The 14509-nt window shown below is 60.7% G+C and overlaps 2 protein-coding genes across 7 annotated transcripts; one reads left to right on the top strand and one right to left on the bottom strand.

Moving 5' to 3' along the window:
• The first annotated feature begins 221 nt into the window (after positions 1 to 221).
• Positions 222 to 8640, top strand: NTMT1 (N-terminal Xaa-Pro-Lys N-methyltransferase 1). Of its 5 annotated transcripts, none has more exons than XM_027966311.2 (4): positions 222 to 285; positions 5688 to 5901; positions 6619 to 6871; positions 7594 to 8640. In XM_027966311.2, the coding sequence occupies exons 2-4, from the start codon at positions 5740 to 5742 to the stop codon at positions 7848 to 7850; spliced, it is 672 nt and encodes a 223-aa protein (XP_027822112.1). In that variant the 5' UTR covers positions 222 to 285; positions 5688 to 5739; the 3' UTR covers positions 7851 to 8640. The 5 variants fall into 5 exon arrangements, with proteins under 5 accessions (XP_027822112.1, XP_027822114.1, XP_027822111.1 ...); XM_027966313.2 differs by having other exon boundaries at positions 222 to 367; positions 5688 to 5837; positions 6597 to 6871; XM_027966310.2 differs by having other exon boundaries at positions 222 to 367.
• A 181-nt stretch (positions 8641 to 8821) lies between these two features.
• ASB6 (ankyrin repeat and SOCS box containing 6) lies at positions 8822 to 14419 on the bottom strand. 2 transcript variants are annotated; one of them, XM_015094144.4, is made up of 6 exons: positions 14152 to 14419; positions 12924 to 13105; positions 11840 to 11946; positions 11636 to 11744; positions 10595 to 10681; positions 8822 to 10305 (listed from the first exon to the last, which is right to left on the bottom strand). In XM_015094144.4, the coding sequence occupies exons 1-6, from the start codon at positions 14262 to 14264 to the stop codon at positions 9638 to 9640; spliced, it is 1266 nt and encodes a 421-aa protein (XP_014949630.2). In that variant the 5' UTR covers positions 14265 to 14419; the 3' UTR covers positions 8822 to 9637. The 2 variants fall into 2 exon arrangements, with proteins under 2 accessions (XP_014949630.2, XP_042101475.1); XM_042245541.2 differs by having other exon boundaries at positions 8822 to 10179.
• Positions 14420 to 14509: the final 90 nt, after the last annotated feature.

Here is a 14509-nt window from a genome sequence, read left to right as displayed (position 1 = left end):
TGTAACCCAGTGGAAGACCCACAAAATGCTCTTTTTAAGCCTGCTCCAAGTGAGCTGGTGCACAAGCCGGAGGTGGGATAAGCTCTGCGCAGGGAAGTTGTCGAGTTAGGGCCGAAGCCCAAGGGTGCGGGGTGGGGGGGGGAGAGGCGGGGACAAGTCGCGCGCGGGGCGGAGCCCGAGGCGGCCCCGCCCTCAGAAGAGCGGAAGTGACGTAAGTGGGCAAAAGCGGCGCGCGCCGCGAGGTGTCGCTTCTAGCCGAGGTTGGACGGAGCTGGTCGTGGGCAGGTGGGGGGTCTTTGCCGCCGCCGCCCCCCTCTTTTCCGCTTCCCCGTCCTCTTCTCCCGCGTCCCGGGAGCCCCCACCCGGGGTGAGTAGCGCGAGGCGGAGCGGGGTGGGGCGGAGACAGTGGCTGCCGGGAGAGGGGAGGCCCCGGACCCCAACCGCCTGGGTGCCCTGAGGCCTCCCCGGTTCCTCACGTGACCCGAGCGCGAGCGGGCTCGGCCCCACGTGCGCGCTCGCGGAAGGTCCGCCGGCCGGCCCTGGGCCCCCGGGGTCCCGGGGTGGAGGAAGGCTGAGACCCCGCAAGCCTGATCAGGGCACTGGCCCCACGCCGACTCCCGCCGCCGCAAGTTCCTTTCCCTGTCTGAGCCTCAGTTTCCCCTGTGCCAGACGGGTAAGGCGCGCACCCGCAAAGGAGGGTGGGTGTGAGGATTCAGGAAAACCGCTCAGATCACAGTCGGGCACAGGGTATCGTGCCCGTTACACAGGCGTCGCTCTCATATTTCACCTTGGACCCGACCCCAGTGACGGCTCAACAGAGGTGCTATTTCAAAAGAGAGCCCGCCGGCCCCCCGAGCCCTTGGAGCCAAGGTCAGCCTGTTGGCAGAGAGGCTGCCATAAATCTGAAGGCCCAAGCTCTGCTGCCCAGTCAGCTGCGCCTCTCTGGATCTTGGTGTGTCTGTAAGACAAGGGTTAGAAACAGCTGGTGTCAGAGGCCCTGCCAGTGGGGCTGGGCTGTACTGCACGTGGTCTGGATGTATAGAGTCTGCTCAGTGAGATGGCCTGAGCCCCTGGGAGAAAGGGGACCTTGAGGGGGGTCAGAAGTCTGGATTCTGTCCTTGTTCTGTTCCTGGTTTCCTGTGTGTGTGCATCGCTCCATTTTAGTGAATGGTTTTTCTGTGTGTACCAGGGACTATGGGAGGGTTGGAAGTAAATACATGTGGCATGCTTTGGTGGCGACCAGAAGCCCTGGAGTCACCAAAACCTTGAGGGTTTCTGTGCTTGCATGGCTGGAGGCTCGCTCCCCTCTGCTGCCATTGGCAGAGCCATGTGAGCGACTGGATTGACCACCTGCAGTAGCAGGAATAATCCCTTAGGTGTGATCAACACGCCACGGTGTATAAGGGCCTTTCAGTACATTTTCTCATTAGATCTTCACACTTAGCAGAGAGAATTGATGAGCATATCATTGGACAGAGGTTGTTTTTTTTTTTTTTTTTTTTTTTTAAGATTAATATGTGCCCAGCAGTGTCTGGATCACTTTTCACTTTTATATCCACATTTAATCATCACAGCCCTCCTGTAAAGTCAATATTGTTCCCATTTTATAGATAAAGACACCTGCTTAACTGAGGTTATGTCTTAGCTTGCATAGCCAGTGGGAGGCAGAGCCAGCGTTCAGACCTGGTTCATTCACCATCAGAGTTTAATCTCCTCCTGTCTTTGTTGCGTCTTCCTTGTTTCCTCCTTTACGACATGATTCCTTTAAATGTCAAGGTCCCCTGAATAATCTCATTTACAAGAATTCCACTGACAGGTAGTGACAGTTCAGACACCGTTCTCTGTCACGGATGCTGGAAGAAGAGTAGTTGCTGGGGCGGCTGCTCAGGGTCAGTCACCCTGAACACCTTGGAGTGGGGAGATGACCATGAAGGATGCCCAGACACATTCCACTCTGAGAAGCAGAAGTTCGCTAATGAGCAAAGGGTTTCTCTTCTCCTCTGAGCTCGTTCAGAGCACTCACGAAGCCAGACTGTGCCCAGGCCCCTTCGCATCCCTGCGGCCACGTGGCTCCTTCCTGTGATCTGGACCAAGCGTAGGAGGACTTCTTGCAGTTTGATCAATAACTGCTGTCCCCTCTGCCTCCTAGGGACCTCCTGCCCACCCCAGTCTGGATGCCAGGAGGTACAGTGTAGACAGGGCCCCAGGAGTCATGTTTACTAATGAATCTAAGCTGTTAGAACAAATGGCAAAGTCACCCTTGCCGTTTCCCAGCCCGGATGTGCCTCCCTGGCTTATTCCCAGACTCTGCCTGTCAGTGGGATTCCTGTCGATGAGATCATTCAGGGGGCCTTGGCATTTAAAGGAATCGTGTTGTACGGCTCTTGGTAAAGCAAAAAATCATACTGTCAGTAAAGGGCTTCAGTGTTATCACATTGGAACGGGTACATCTTTGTAGGATTTTCTGAAAAGTGCAGAATGGCTGTAGCCGCACAAAGGTCCTTCTTTGATTCCTTCAGCAACCAGTTAGTAAACCGCCCCCTTGTATCAGGTCTGAGGCTAAGGGTGTGTGAGGCAGTGTCCCTGCGCCCAGGAGCCATGTCTGCTGGGAGGAAAGGCAAACAACGGGGCAGAGGGGGATAGTGCACCCCGAATTAATAATAATAATGATAATAATTGTCCCACAATTATTCTGTTCTTTTGATCGGCAGGGAATTTTGTTGAATACCTGTGAGCTGTGTGGAATGCGAGAGAAATACAGTGGTACATTCCAGGGTGTTGCCTCTGCTTTCTCAGGCAGCTCCCAGTCCAGTGGGGGGAGAGACTCAAGTACGGAAGCAGAAGTTTGTCTGAGGGGGAGCGCTGCTGTGTGGTGTGGAGGAGCTGGCTTTGGCGCTCTCCTTCCTGGGTGGTGGTCGGGCCGGGAGGGACGCTGTGGCAGAGTTGCCGTGGCCCCTTTTGGCCAGGGCCGGGGAGTCCACTTGGCCTTGCCGACCCCACCCACGTAGGCCGCCCCAAACCGAGTCAAGTCCCAGGTGACATTCAGGCTGGCAGCCCCCTCTCCTGTCAGCTGTCAGGAGACACTGCCACTCTGCCGCAGCTAGCGTGCTTGGGGACTGGCAGGTCTCTGCGTCCTGTTGCCGCGCGTGTCCCTCAGGGTTGGAGGGACAAGAGCCCATTCTCACAAGCAGCATGTGACATCCTTGTTCTGATTGGGGGGTGGCAGCTTCAGGGGTTGGGACACGGGTGTGGGACACCGCCATGATTGGGGTGGGGGGACTGTATTTGGAACCCAGGACCCCCCAGCCTGTGATCCAGAGGGCTCTTGGGTGGGTGCAGTAACTGGAGCCCTTGTCACCGGGGTCCCGGGCCCTGCGCCTGCCCAGGGAAGCGGGGGATCGGCCTGAGAGCTGATTCAGGAGCCTGCAGAAGGGCTGGAGCAGGGGCCTCCGGGAGCGGAAGGGGCCTCCGAGCCGGGGACCTTGGCTGACCCTGGTCGGGCTCATGGACCTCTTGGCCTTCCTCTGATCTCGGAAGGCCCGTGTGCGACCTGGCCCCTGAGAAAGCCCGGACCCATGGAGGAGGCGGCCCCCTGCCCAGCAGCTCTCACCTGCCAGGCCGGGCCCTCCCTGGTGACCCCACTCGCCGGTGGGGTCTCTGGAAAGGGCTGGCCACGGCAGAAGTGGAACTGCATCGAGGAGCCGTATCTCTGAGTTGTTTGGGCGGGGCACGCCTGCTGCTTCTGGAAGGTTCCTTCTGGGACAAGTTCAGAATACAGGTGCGGGTTGGAGGCTGGCGACAGACACAGGAGTGAAAAATCTCCAGCGCACCTCATGTTCTGCTCCCCTTCTCTCCTCCTAGTCTCCAGACTGCGTCCTGCAGGCCCGTGCTGTCCCCAGGGCACTTTCCCGTGACTTCCTTTGATGCGTTCCTCGCTCTCTGGGGGTACCAGCTCTTTTGCAGGACTGTACCGGTGGGGCGGGAGTGGGCTTAGCTACAGCCCTGCAGAGTTGTATAAAGGGGGCGGAGTGAAGCCCCCAGAGCACAGGGGCGCACAGCTTTCCTGTAGGACTGGGGGGCTGTCACCTCTGCACCGAGTGACCCCCGTGGGCTCGGTGCTGGGACACAGTGGTGAAAAGTTCCTGCCTGGGGGGCTTCCATTCCTTGAAGGCCAGACAGTCAGTAAACAGCTCATTTCAGAAAGAAACCCACACTCTGAAGGCAGCAGCCACGGGGAGTGGGTAAGGGCATGGGAGGAAGGCACCTCGGGCAGGCCAAGGCAGGCCTCTGGGAGAAGATGACACTTGAGCTGAGACACTGTGGTGCAAATGAGCTGCCCACGTGGGGAGGTCTAGGGCGTGGCAGGTGCACGGGCCTCCCGGCCTAGGGTAAGATGCGAGCGCGTGCGTCCACCCCCTCCTCTGCACGGGCCTCCTGGGGACCCTGACTCACCCTGCCTTCCCATGCTGCCCCAGCTCGGTCCCCAGGCTGGGTCCCCGCACATCCTCACCCTTCAGAAACTCAGCCGATCTCTTCCCTGTTGGTGACACGTGGCAGCCAGCCGAGCCAGCCCTCTGTGTGGGGTGCACGCTACGCCGTCTCTGCTCTGCCCCTGTCCCCATCTAGAGTGTTCCTGGTCCTCAGGGCCCAGCTCAGGGCTTGCCTTCTCTCAGCTGCTGCCCCATCTGCCATTCGGAAGGGACTTCTTCATCCCTTGAGTTCCCATAGCACTTTCTGTCTCAGCGAGAGGCCTCGTTTCTGCCTTGTGTTTGCATTGGTTCCATTCGGGGATTGGGCTGTATCTGGACCAGCCCTGTGCACGGAGAGCATCTGTAGACCAGTGTTGTCCATGGGGAGAGGTGTGACCCTCCCTGCCCCATGTGGCGCAGCCCAGCCAGCGGGTATGGGGCGCTGTGGGCCTCTGTTCTGCTGCAGGGGCCTGGCCATCTGCCGGGTCTCTCACCCAGGAGTCCACTCAGCTGCCAACACCGCCTTCTGGAATCTCACGTCTCAGGCCACTTCTGCTTAACCCAGAGTAGTTGCAGCTTGCTGCCCTTTGGGCTGAAGGCTGAGTTGGTAGCCGTGACCTAGAGGACCCCGAGTTTCCCCTTGGAAGAGCCCCTCGCCCTCGCGTCTTCCCAGTTGCTGCGCAGATGTGTCCCCCTCCCTGGTGTCAGCTGCTGTGTCACGTCCCCCGGCGCCCATTGTCTGCCCACCCCTGTGCCCCTCTGTGGCCCTCACGCACGGTGGTGTGTGTCTGCCTGCCTGTCTCCCTGTTCACAGCACTGCACCCCACAGCGAGCCTGTCCACGTGTTAATGACCAAAGCTGGGAGGCGGGGTCCTTGGGGTCCCAGAGAGGAGGCTTCAGTCCCCTGCTTTGCTCTCCTTTAACTAGATCAGGATCCTGTCTACCGTGGGGTCAGAAGCCGCCAGGTCAGGTGTCCTGTCGGGAAAGGAAAGCTGGAGAAGCCGGGACGCTGGGTCTCCTGCTGACATGAAGATAGCTCTGCAAAACCACTTGAATACAAGAGTCAGGAGGCCCTGCCCTCCGAGGGGTAGGAGCGGGCGGGGGTTGGGGGGCCAGCCGCTCCTCGGCATCGGACAGGATCGTGAGACCAGCAGCAGCCGTGCCAGGAGACCGGGGCCCGAAACCTGACTGCTTCACCCACTTCCCTTTCCTCCTCAGGAGCCACCGGCGCTGAGTTTGGTGCCTGGGCAGAGACGCAGCTGCTGACAGCATGACGAGCGAGGTGATCGAGGACGAGAAGCAGTTCTACTCCAAGGCCAAGACGTACTGGAAGGAGGTCCCGGCCACCGTGGACGGCATGCTCGGGGGGTATGGCCACATCTCCAGCATCGACATCAACAGCTCCCGGAAGTTCCTGCAGAGGTTTCTGAGGGTAGGCAGGTCCGGTGTGCTCTCCAGGAGGAGAGCCCACGTCCACTACCCAGGCCTTGACAAGCGGGTGGGGCGGGCCAGCTCGTAGGCATTGCCGCAAGGTCCCCCACCAGGAGCCGGCGGTCACGCTGGGGCCTCCTGGTGCCGGAACAGAGCAGCATTTTCGCAGACTGTTCCATTTTTCCAGAGGCAGAAACCGTTGCTCTCCTGCCGTGTTTGCAAAAATCTGGGCTATGGGTGTTGGCTGGTCTGCTGAACACAGGCTCCCAGTTTCTCGTCCTGCCACCGCCTCTGTGCCAGGCTGGCGGTGCTGTGGTCGGAGCCTCCCCAGGCCCGCCTCCCTCCTCTCCCTTGGCACACACCGCGGCTGCTGTTGCCCGCCCCTCTACCCGCGTGCCAGCCTCCCAGGTGTGTTCACTGAATGCCCTCTTCCTTCTTGCACTGCTTCTGTCCACGGTCCTTGTGACGGGAGTCTCGGGAGCGAGAGGAGATGAGTGCATCTAGTCAACACCTTTAAGTGGAGGGTGGCTTTCATTTCAGGAACACGTGACCCAGAAAAAGGCTGTGCTGTGCTCACGCCCACCGCTAGCCCACCCACGCCAGCCACCAGCCACTGATCCGAGTCGTTCTGGGGGGTCACAAGGAAAGGCCCTTTGCAGAGACGGGGTCCGTCTGGCTTCTAACCTTTCTCTTCAGTCTGTCTTCCCTGCTGCTTCAGGAAGGCCCGAACAAGACGGGGACCTCGTATGCCCTGGACTGCGGAGCTGGCATTGGGAGGATCACCAAGCGGCTGCTCTTGCCTCTCTTCGGAGTGGTGGACATGGTGGACGTAACGGAGGACTTCCTGGTCAAGGCCAAGACCTACCTGGGCGAGGAGGGCAAGCGAGTGAGGAACTTCTTCTGCTGCGGCCTGCAGGACTTCAGCCCCGAGCCACAGTCATACGATGTGATCTGGATCCAGTGGGTGATAGGTGAGCCTCCCGTGCCTCTCTGCACCTTCCTGCCCATCTGCTACTGGGGGTTGGGGGGCCAGAGGATCCTCAAATCCTCCCTCCCCAGGGCTTCACCTTGAAGGCTCATTTGTTTCCACGTTTTGTTTCAGCTCAGTATCTGCTGCGACCCATTTGGGGGCAGTTTTTTGTTGAAAAAAATATTTAATTTTCAAGTTTTAACTGCACTCAAAGAATGTGGAAATCAGTTTTCCTAAGGAAGGGGTTTTTAGGAAAAGTGGAAGCCTTGGCCGCCCCCCGTGCTGTTTGTGGAGAGCGAGCCCTGCCCTGCTGTCCTATCCTGCACCCACTTAGCCTGACGGCACACTCAGGGTGCTCTTCTCGGGTTGCCCACCTGGCAGCAGGCCTCCCCACTGCAAGCTGGGCGGCCCAGGCCTGCTGGGAGCCCATGGGGGTCCAGCCCTGAGTTCTGTTTGGGGTTGTAATGTAGGTGAGGAACTCAGCTGGGTGCGCACCACTGGCCCGGGCTAGGAAGGATGGGTGGAGGCAGGTGTGGGGCAGGTGGCTTTTGCGCCCATTTCCGCTCAAAGTGGGGTTTGGTGAACCCCTCTGGGCTGTTGAGAGCCAGCACACCCTGTGTATTCAGCACAGTCAGCGCTCAGGAAGTCAGTGGCAGTGCCGAAGGCCACGCAGGGGCCTGGCGGAGCCCGCCTCTCCCCAGTGACGGCCTCTGCCTCCCCCAGGCCACCTGACTGATGAGCACCTGGCCGAGTTCCTGCGGCGCTGCAAGCAGGGCCTGCGCCCCAACGGCATTGTCGTCATCAAGGACAACATGGCCCAGGAGGGCGTCATCCTGGATGACGTGGACAGCAGCGTGTGCCGCGCCCTGGACGTGGTGCACAGGATCGTCCGCAGCGCGGGCCTCAGCCTCCTGGCCCAGGAGCGGCAGGAGAACCTCCCGGACGAGATCTACCACGTCTACAGCCTCGCCCTGAGATGAGCGGGCCGGCGGAGCACGGGGCCGGTGTGGGACTGGGGACTGGCGGCCAGGTGAGGCCCAGACGCTCCACGTTGATGGTTCGGGAGTGTTGAGTGGGGTCACTAAATACACCTGTCTGCCATCCACTGCCAAACAGGCTCTTTTTCAAAAAGGCATAAGGGAACCTGGTCCAGAGGAGTGCTGCTGGATGGGGCGGTGAGGCTGCAGCGAGGTGGGGAGTGGGTGACCCCTGAGCCACTGTGCTCCCATCAGGAGCAAGAGTGAGTCCCTCACCTCCAAGACACTGGCTGGCCCTCCAGCCACAGGCCTGGCTGCCTCAGGAGGAAGAGAATGACCCTTAATGTAGTTGCTGAGGACTGTGCCTCGGGGAAGAGGGGGAGCTGGGACTGTGGGGCCTACAGCTGTGGACCTCCTGGCTGCGAGTCCACATGGCACCTGCTGAATCGTGGGGCTGAGGGCACGTCCACGTTCCTGGTGCTGTTGGGGGTGGGGGCATGTCCACGTTCCTGGTGCTCTTGGGGGGTGGGGGCGTGTCCACATTGCTGGTGCTGTGGGGGGATGGGGGGATGTCCATGTTCCTGGTGCTGTTGGGGGATGGGGGCATGTCCACGTTGCTGGTACTGTGGTGATGGGGCCCTGGCCTCCTAACATGATGGTCACCGCAGCCTGTGGCAAGGAGAGAGACCGGAGCATCACTCCCAGCTGTGCCTGTGGCTTCTCCTCGGGGGGGCATTTTCAGTTAAAAATAAAAGGGTGAAGCCTATGCTGGAAAGGCCCTCGCCCGTCTGGAGTGGTGCTCGTCTTTACTGGGACAGCCGTGTCATGCGGCTTGCAAACTGCTCTAAGCGTGGCATCTTGTGCCTGCCACCCCTCCCTCCCGGCTGCCGGGGGATCCTTTATCCTGAACTCAGGGAAGGTGGGGTGGGTGTGTGGGTGTGTGTGTGTGTGTGTGTGAATGTTACACAAGGACCTTTAAGGCCAAGAGAAATCAGTTTAATTTTATAAATATATCCTTTAGTCGCCTCAGCTTATCTCCAAGGCGGTTACACAATTCACAATGACCACCTTGTGTGACCCGCAGGCGGCCTGGTGAGGGCTCAACAGAGGGCGGAGGTTGGCTTTCAGCCTTGGTAGCTTTTCCCATCAGATGAGCCCTCACGATGTGAGACGTTTCAGAAAGACAGCCCACGGTCATGCATGATTGCTTTTTAGAAGGCGTGGTCCCCAAACCCCACGTTTGGCACAAACAGAGCTGCTGCCAGAGCAGAGCCCTGCCCCTTGGTGGGCAGGGTGGTGGGTGGCTTGGCCCGAGAGCTATAGAAGCTGGCCAGAGTTAGCTCAGCTCTCTCCCTACCTGCCCTGAAACACTTATTTTTTTGACAGAATCTTGAGTGAAGAGTCAAGGGTCTCGGCTGGGCTGCACCCCACAGGCCCCTCCTGGTGTTTCCACTCGGGCTGGGGCAGGCCGGCTTCCTCAGGAGGGCGTGGGCATGGAGCCCTCTTGCTTCTCTCAGTGCCTGGCACTCCCTCCCACCAGGAGGGTCTGTGCTTGTCCTAAACCCTGTCCCCGGTTCCACTGTGGGCCAAGGCTCGGAGTCGCTGCAGGGGAAGCGGGGGCAGTCTCCCTGCAGAGAGAGGCCTTCCCCCGCTGGAGTGCTTGCAGCCGCCTGGCTCCACCCTGCACCTTCTAACAGGCGGACCGAAGGCTGTCCCCTCGGGCCGCCCTGGTACTTCAATCACCCACAGGCGGACGGGGCTGCCCAGACCCCGCCCCACAGCCCGGACGGTCAGATGTCGTCCTCGACGGCACCACTGTGCTCACTGAGGAGGTACCACTTGAGCCTGTCAGGCAGAGGTAGGGTCTTGACCTTGGCGTCCACGGGCCATGGCTGAAGGTAGAGGCGGATGTACACTCGGCACAGGTGCTTGAGGGGCGGGGGGTAGCTCTCCAGCTGCCTCAGGGAGAAGTGCAGGGCCTGGATCTTGTCCGCCAGGCTGCCCACAGGGTGGATGTCAAAGTTCTCGGGCAGCTGGAGCTTCTGGGAGTTGGTCACCATGAGATCCAGCACGGTCTCCGCCTTGCGCAGCAGGTCCGCGTGGCTCTCGTCCTCCGCGCAGCCTGGGTGGGAGCAGAGCCTCTCGAAGACGATGTGGAAGCCGGACCAGCAGGATGCGCCGTGCAGGGAGCAGTTGTAGGCGGCTCCCGACTCCAGCAAGAAGCGCAGCAGGGGGAAGTGGAGCTTGAAGCTCTTGAGGCAGATATGCGTGAGGGACTCGTGGGCTGGGCACTCGCTGGGGTCGGCGCCGTGGGCCAACAGCAGCTGCGTGACTTGGAAACAGAAGCGGTTGATCAGCTGGGCCTCCTCTTTGTCGCCTCCCACCGTCTCGCCCAGCAGGAAGATAATGCAGGTGAACACTGTGTCCCCGTCTTTGGTGGTGGCCTTGACGTCCGCCCCTAGGAGAGCCAGGAGGGGGAAGAGGTGGTGGGAGGAGGCCTTGGCCCGGGGCCATGGTCCGGGGGTGCGTGGAAGGGTGGGCCTCACCCGCTAGGAGAGCCAGGAGGGGGAAGAGAAGGTGGGAGGAGGCCTCGGCCCAGGGGGCTGCGCCTCATGGTCCAGGGGTGCGTGGAATGGTGGGGCTCACCTCCTAGGAGAGCCAGGAGGGGGAAGAGGAGGTGGGAGGAGGCCTCAGCCTGGGTGGCCGCGCCTCACGGTCTGGGGGCCGAGTGGAAGGGTGGGGCTCACCTCCTTCCAGCAGGAGCCGGATGTTCTCGGCGTTGTGGACCTGTACCCCGTCACTGCTGGCCAGAGCATGCAGCAGGGCTGTCTTACCTAGTGAGGGAGAGCCAGTGAGGCGGAGAGGCGGGGCTGGGGAAGCCCAGGCCAGGCCAGGCCAGCCCGGAGGAAATACAGACCCTCGGGACCAGATAATGAAGGCTAAAAACAACTGATCTTTGGGATTTCCCTGTGGCCTAGTGGCTAGGACTCTGTGCACCCAATGCTGGGGGTCTGGGTTTGATCCCGGGTCAAGGAACTAGATCCCACGTGCAACAACTAAGACCCGGTGCAGCCAAATGAAAGGAAACCAAAGCTGATCTTGGGCTTCCCTGGCCGCTCAGTGGTAAAGAATCCACCTGCCGTGCAGGAGACACAGCTTTGATCCCTGGCCTGGAAGATTCCATATCCGCGGAGCCACTAAGCCCGTGCTGGAGAGCCCGGGAGCACAGCTACTGAGTCCACACGCCCTAGGGCCCATGTTCCCAAGAGAAGCCTCCAACATGGAAAGCCTGCACACTCCAACCAGAAAGTCGCCCCACTCACCACAACTAGATAAACGTCCACATACCAACAAAGACCCAGCACAGCCCAAAATAAACAAAAACAAAACACCAAACTGACCTCTCAGCTATGGCTGAGGGTGACAGGTTTCTGGCCGTTTTCTCTCCATTGACACAAACACTGGACCAGAAGGGCCAGGAGAAGGAGGATTTTTCTGGGCCCTGAGATGCTACCTGAGACCCAGCCTGGGTGGAAGGAAGCCCTGTCACTCAGGAGCTGAGCACACAGGTCCAGCTCCTGCAGACGCCCTTGTGGGGCCACGATGCACCACCTCCCAAGCCTCTGTGAGTCAGCAGAAGGCACCAGCACGCATCCAGCCATGCTCTGCCGTCAGACGGGCTGCCTCCAGCCTGCCTGCCGAGCCATCACCCCAGCACGCCCAGGGTTACCTCACGAGGCAGTCTGGCCCCAGCCTATCCTGCAGAATTTTCTCCCAGGAGCACCCACCATGCTTGTCGGCCGCATTGACGTCTGCTCCGAGGTCCAGGAGGCGTTGCAGGCAGGGCAGGCGCTCCGGCTCCTCGCTGGCCAGGTCCAGGGGGCTGCTCTCGTGGATCTGAGCCAAGAAAGCACAGCCAGGTTGGCCCTGGGGCCTGTGAGCGGCTCAGGGCCCCGGCCACATGCCTCCTTCAGAGCAGGGCTGGCTCTTACCCGGTCCCTCCGGTTGATGTCGGCCCCGTGGCGCACCAGCAGCTCTACCATGTCAGGCTGGTTTCGCAGGACGGCGATGTGCAGCGCCGTGTAGTAGGTGACCGGGTCTGAAGGCGCAGACACAGCTCACATCAGCCCTGCCCGACGGCACATTCTCACAGGATTCCAGGACCAGCCTGGCAGCCTAGCCCCAACGCTCCGACCCAAGGGCTCCTGGCACCGTGAGGGGTCAGGACACAGCTGTCCTCGTCAGACGCTAGGGTGCTCAGTCAGGCCTAGGTTCGGGTCCTGGGGAGGTGTTCCAGTGAACGGACAAGGTACTTAATCTGGGTTTTAGTCCCTTTTGTAAAATAGGACCTAAAACAAGGCTGTGGGGAGGAACACCCACAAATGCTCAAAGCTGGGTCTCCCAAGTGACTGACTGCAGAACGCCTCCCCCGCTCCTTGACCTCCCAGGAGCCCAGCCGCCTCTGAGCCTGTCCTCCAAAGGGGAGGAGAGACACGCCTGGCACGTCCTGTATCAGCACAAAAACCCCATTCGGGAACAAGTCAGTCCCGAGTGTCTCCCGGCTGACCTTGCCTGCCCCCCCAACCCCCCACCCAGGGCAAAACAAAGAGGGAAGGAAGATGGCTCCATCAGCACCTCCCGGGCACACCAGCTAGACGCCAACACCATCAGTCCGTGATTTATGCCCAATGTGTCTTATCTGTTTCCCCCCTCTCCCTGTGGCAGGAACCAGCATGCAACATGGCTCAGAACCAGCGGCAGAAAATTACTTTCCCTTAGCTCTGGGCACAGTGCCAGCAGCCCCATTTTTGCATTAATGGAAGCAAGGATTTAGCTGGGAGCTGGGGGAAAGTTTGCTAAGTCAGTCGCCTGATAGGAGCAGCGACAAACTTGCTCCTGATCAGAGGTGGTTGAGGGCCTCTGGGAAACTGCAGGGGGTGGGAGGCCACCCAGTGTGGGTTTCCTCAGGCATCACCCCTGAAGAGATGAGGGCAGAGCCTGGAGGCTTGACTGCCCACCCCCGGCAGGCCACACTCAAGCCATCTATCCACCCCAGCCCTCCAGGCTCCGGCAGACCTTCAAAGTTGAGGTTGGCTCCATTCCGCAGGAGCACAGCGGCTGCGCGCGGCAGCCCCAGCTCGGCCATCTTCAGCAGGGCGTTGCTCACGCCTTCCTGGTAAAATGGAGAGTGGGCTTTTCTCTCCAGCAGCTCGGTGAGAACAAGGATGCGGCTCTCCTCGCTGGCAGCATAACTGGGCCTGGGGCAGGAGAGAGGAGCAGCTGAGGGTGGGACAGGTTGGCAGGGCACCCTGCGGGTAAGTGGCCTTGGTCTCCTGCAGTCACCCCCACTTCGCCCCCACTCCCACCCCAGGCAGGGCCCTGGCTCCATGGGGCAGAAAGTCTCTTCCGAAAAGGTTGGTGGACCAAGCTGGATCTTTTCAATGGAGCAGACTCCAGGTTTGCTGAGAAAGGACTGGGGCTGTCATCAACCTCCTTCCAAGTCACCCATACAACCTGGCCCCTGACTTAGGTACAAAGCCTCATACACCTGCGCTGTTGGCACTGAAGGGAACCCTTGCGGCCAAAGGCAAGAACCAGACACCGACTAACCCGGGGCTGCAGAAGGTGCTGCACCCCAGCTCAGGCCGCCCAGCAGCCAGGGCGGTCAGAAGACCTCCCAAAGCCCGATCACACTCAGAGACGGTTTGGTCCACCAAAGGCTGAGGGACCCAGAAAGCCCTTTGCACCACAGCCCCAACCCGCCTACCCCCCCTCGCCAATTCCAACTGATGCCCAAAACACACCCCCGATCCCCCCTCTCCTCGGCTCTTTTCTCCACTCCACGTAAGGCAGTATATACCACTTTAACCACTGTCAGCCTCTCTCTGGTAGCACGATCACCACGAAGGGTGAGGGTTTTAGCTCGCCGATGTAACCTCTAAACGATGCGCTTTCTGAACAGCCTTCCCACAGGCTAACGTATGACAGACGCGCGCCTGTCTATACCAAACGAGAAACTCCGGGCTACAGAAAGCTCATCCCGCGCCGCGTTTACCGACTACATCCTGCTCCTCTGCAGCTCCAGGTAGAGGGCACAGGACCGGCAGGGCGCAGGGTGGGGCGCTGAGGCAGAGGCCCTGCCGCCACCCCGCCCCACGGGCCTCCCTGAGCGGGCCGCGGCCGCCTCCACCCATCCCCGCCCGCCCTCGGTCTCCTCTGACAGATGAGGACACCGCCCGCCATATTTGTGGGGACAAGGAAAGGGGTGCCGCGCCGGTCTGAGGCGGGGAAGGGCGCGAGTTACCCGTCCAGGGGCTCCTGCCGCTCGGGGTCCTGGATGCCCAAGGAGCCCAGGATAGCATCCACGAGCGGCTGGTACTCGAAGATAATCCTCCGGAAGCCATGCAGGAACGGCATGGCGGCGGCCGCACCTTCCACCGAGGCCGAGACGTCGACTGGGATACGTCGCGGAGCCCGCGGTCCTGACCAGGTTCGGCCGCTCGCTGGGTCCAGTCCCCCGCCCCGCGCCCGGCCCGGTGCACCGCCCAACCCGGGGCTACGCGCCGGAAGTCACCCGCGCGCTTCCGGCCCGCTCAAGCCCCGGGGAAGGGATCGCGGCGGCGGCGACAGCGCCCTCTGCGGTTTCGGAGGATCGCGGTGCG

This window comes from Ovis aries, chromosome 3 (assembly GCF_016772045.2).
Source record: "Ovis aries strain OAR_USU_Benz2616 breed Rambouillet chromosome 3, ARS-UI_Ramb_v3.0, whole genome shotgun sequence".
Lineage (NCBI taxonomy): Eukaryota > Metazoa > Chordata > Mammalia > Artiodactyla > Bovidae > Ovis > Ovis aries.
Note: the sequence above shows the minus strand (reverse complement) of the source record. Positions and strands in the feature narration are given on the sequence as shown.

Bases quoted from the DNA above. Each gene is read 5' to 3' on its own strand.
- NTMT1 (XM_027966311.2), top strand. From the start codon at position 5,740: ATGACGAGCGAGGTGATCGAGGACGAGAAGCAGTTCTACTCCAAGGCC. The intron at 5,902-6,618 runs GTAGGCAGGTCC...CTGCTGCTTCAG, and splicing joins TCCTGCAGAGGTTTCTGAGG to GAAGGCCCGAACAAGACGGG. The intron at 6,872-7,593 runs GTGAGCCTCCCG...TGCCTCCCCCAG, and splicing joins CTGGATCCAGTGGGTGATAG to GCCACCTGACTGATGAGCAC.
- ASB6 (XM_015094144.4), bottom strand. From the start codon at position 14,264: ATGCCGTTCCTGCATGGCTTCCGGAGGATTATCTTCGAGTACCAGCCG. The intron at 11,947-12,923 runs GTCTGCCGGAGC...CTGCGCCTTCAG, and splicing joins AGCCAACCTCAACTTTGAAG to ACCCGGTCACCTACTACACG. The intron at 10,306-10,594 runs GTGAGCCCCACC...TGGCTCTCCTAG, and splicing joins CCGGCTCCTGCTGGAAGGAG to GGGCGGACGTCAAGGCCACC.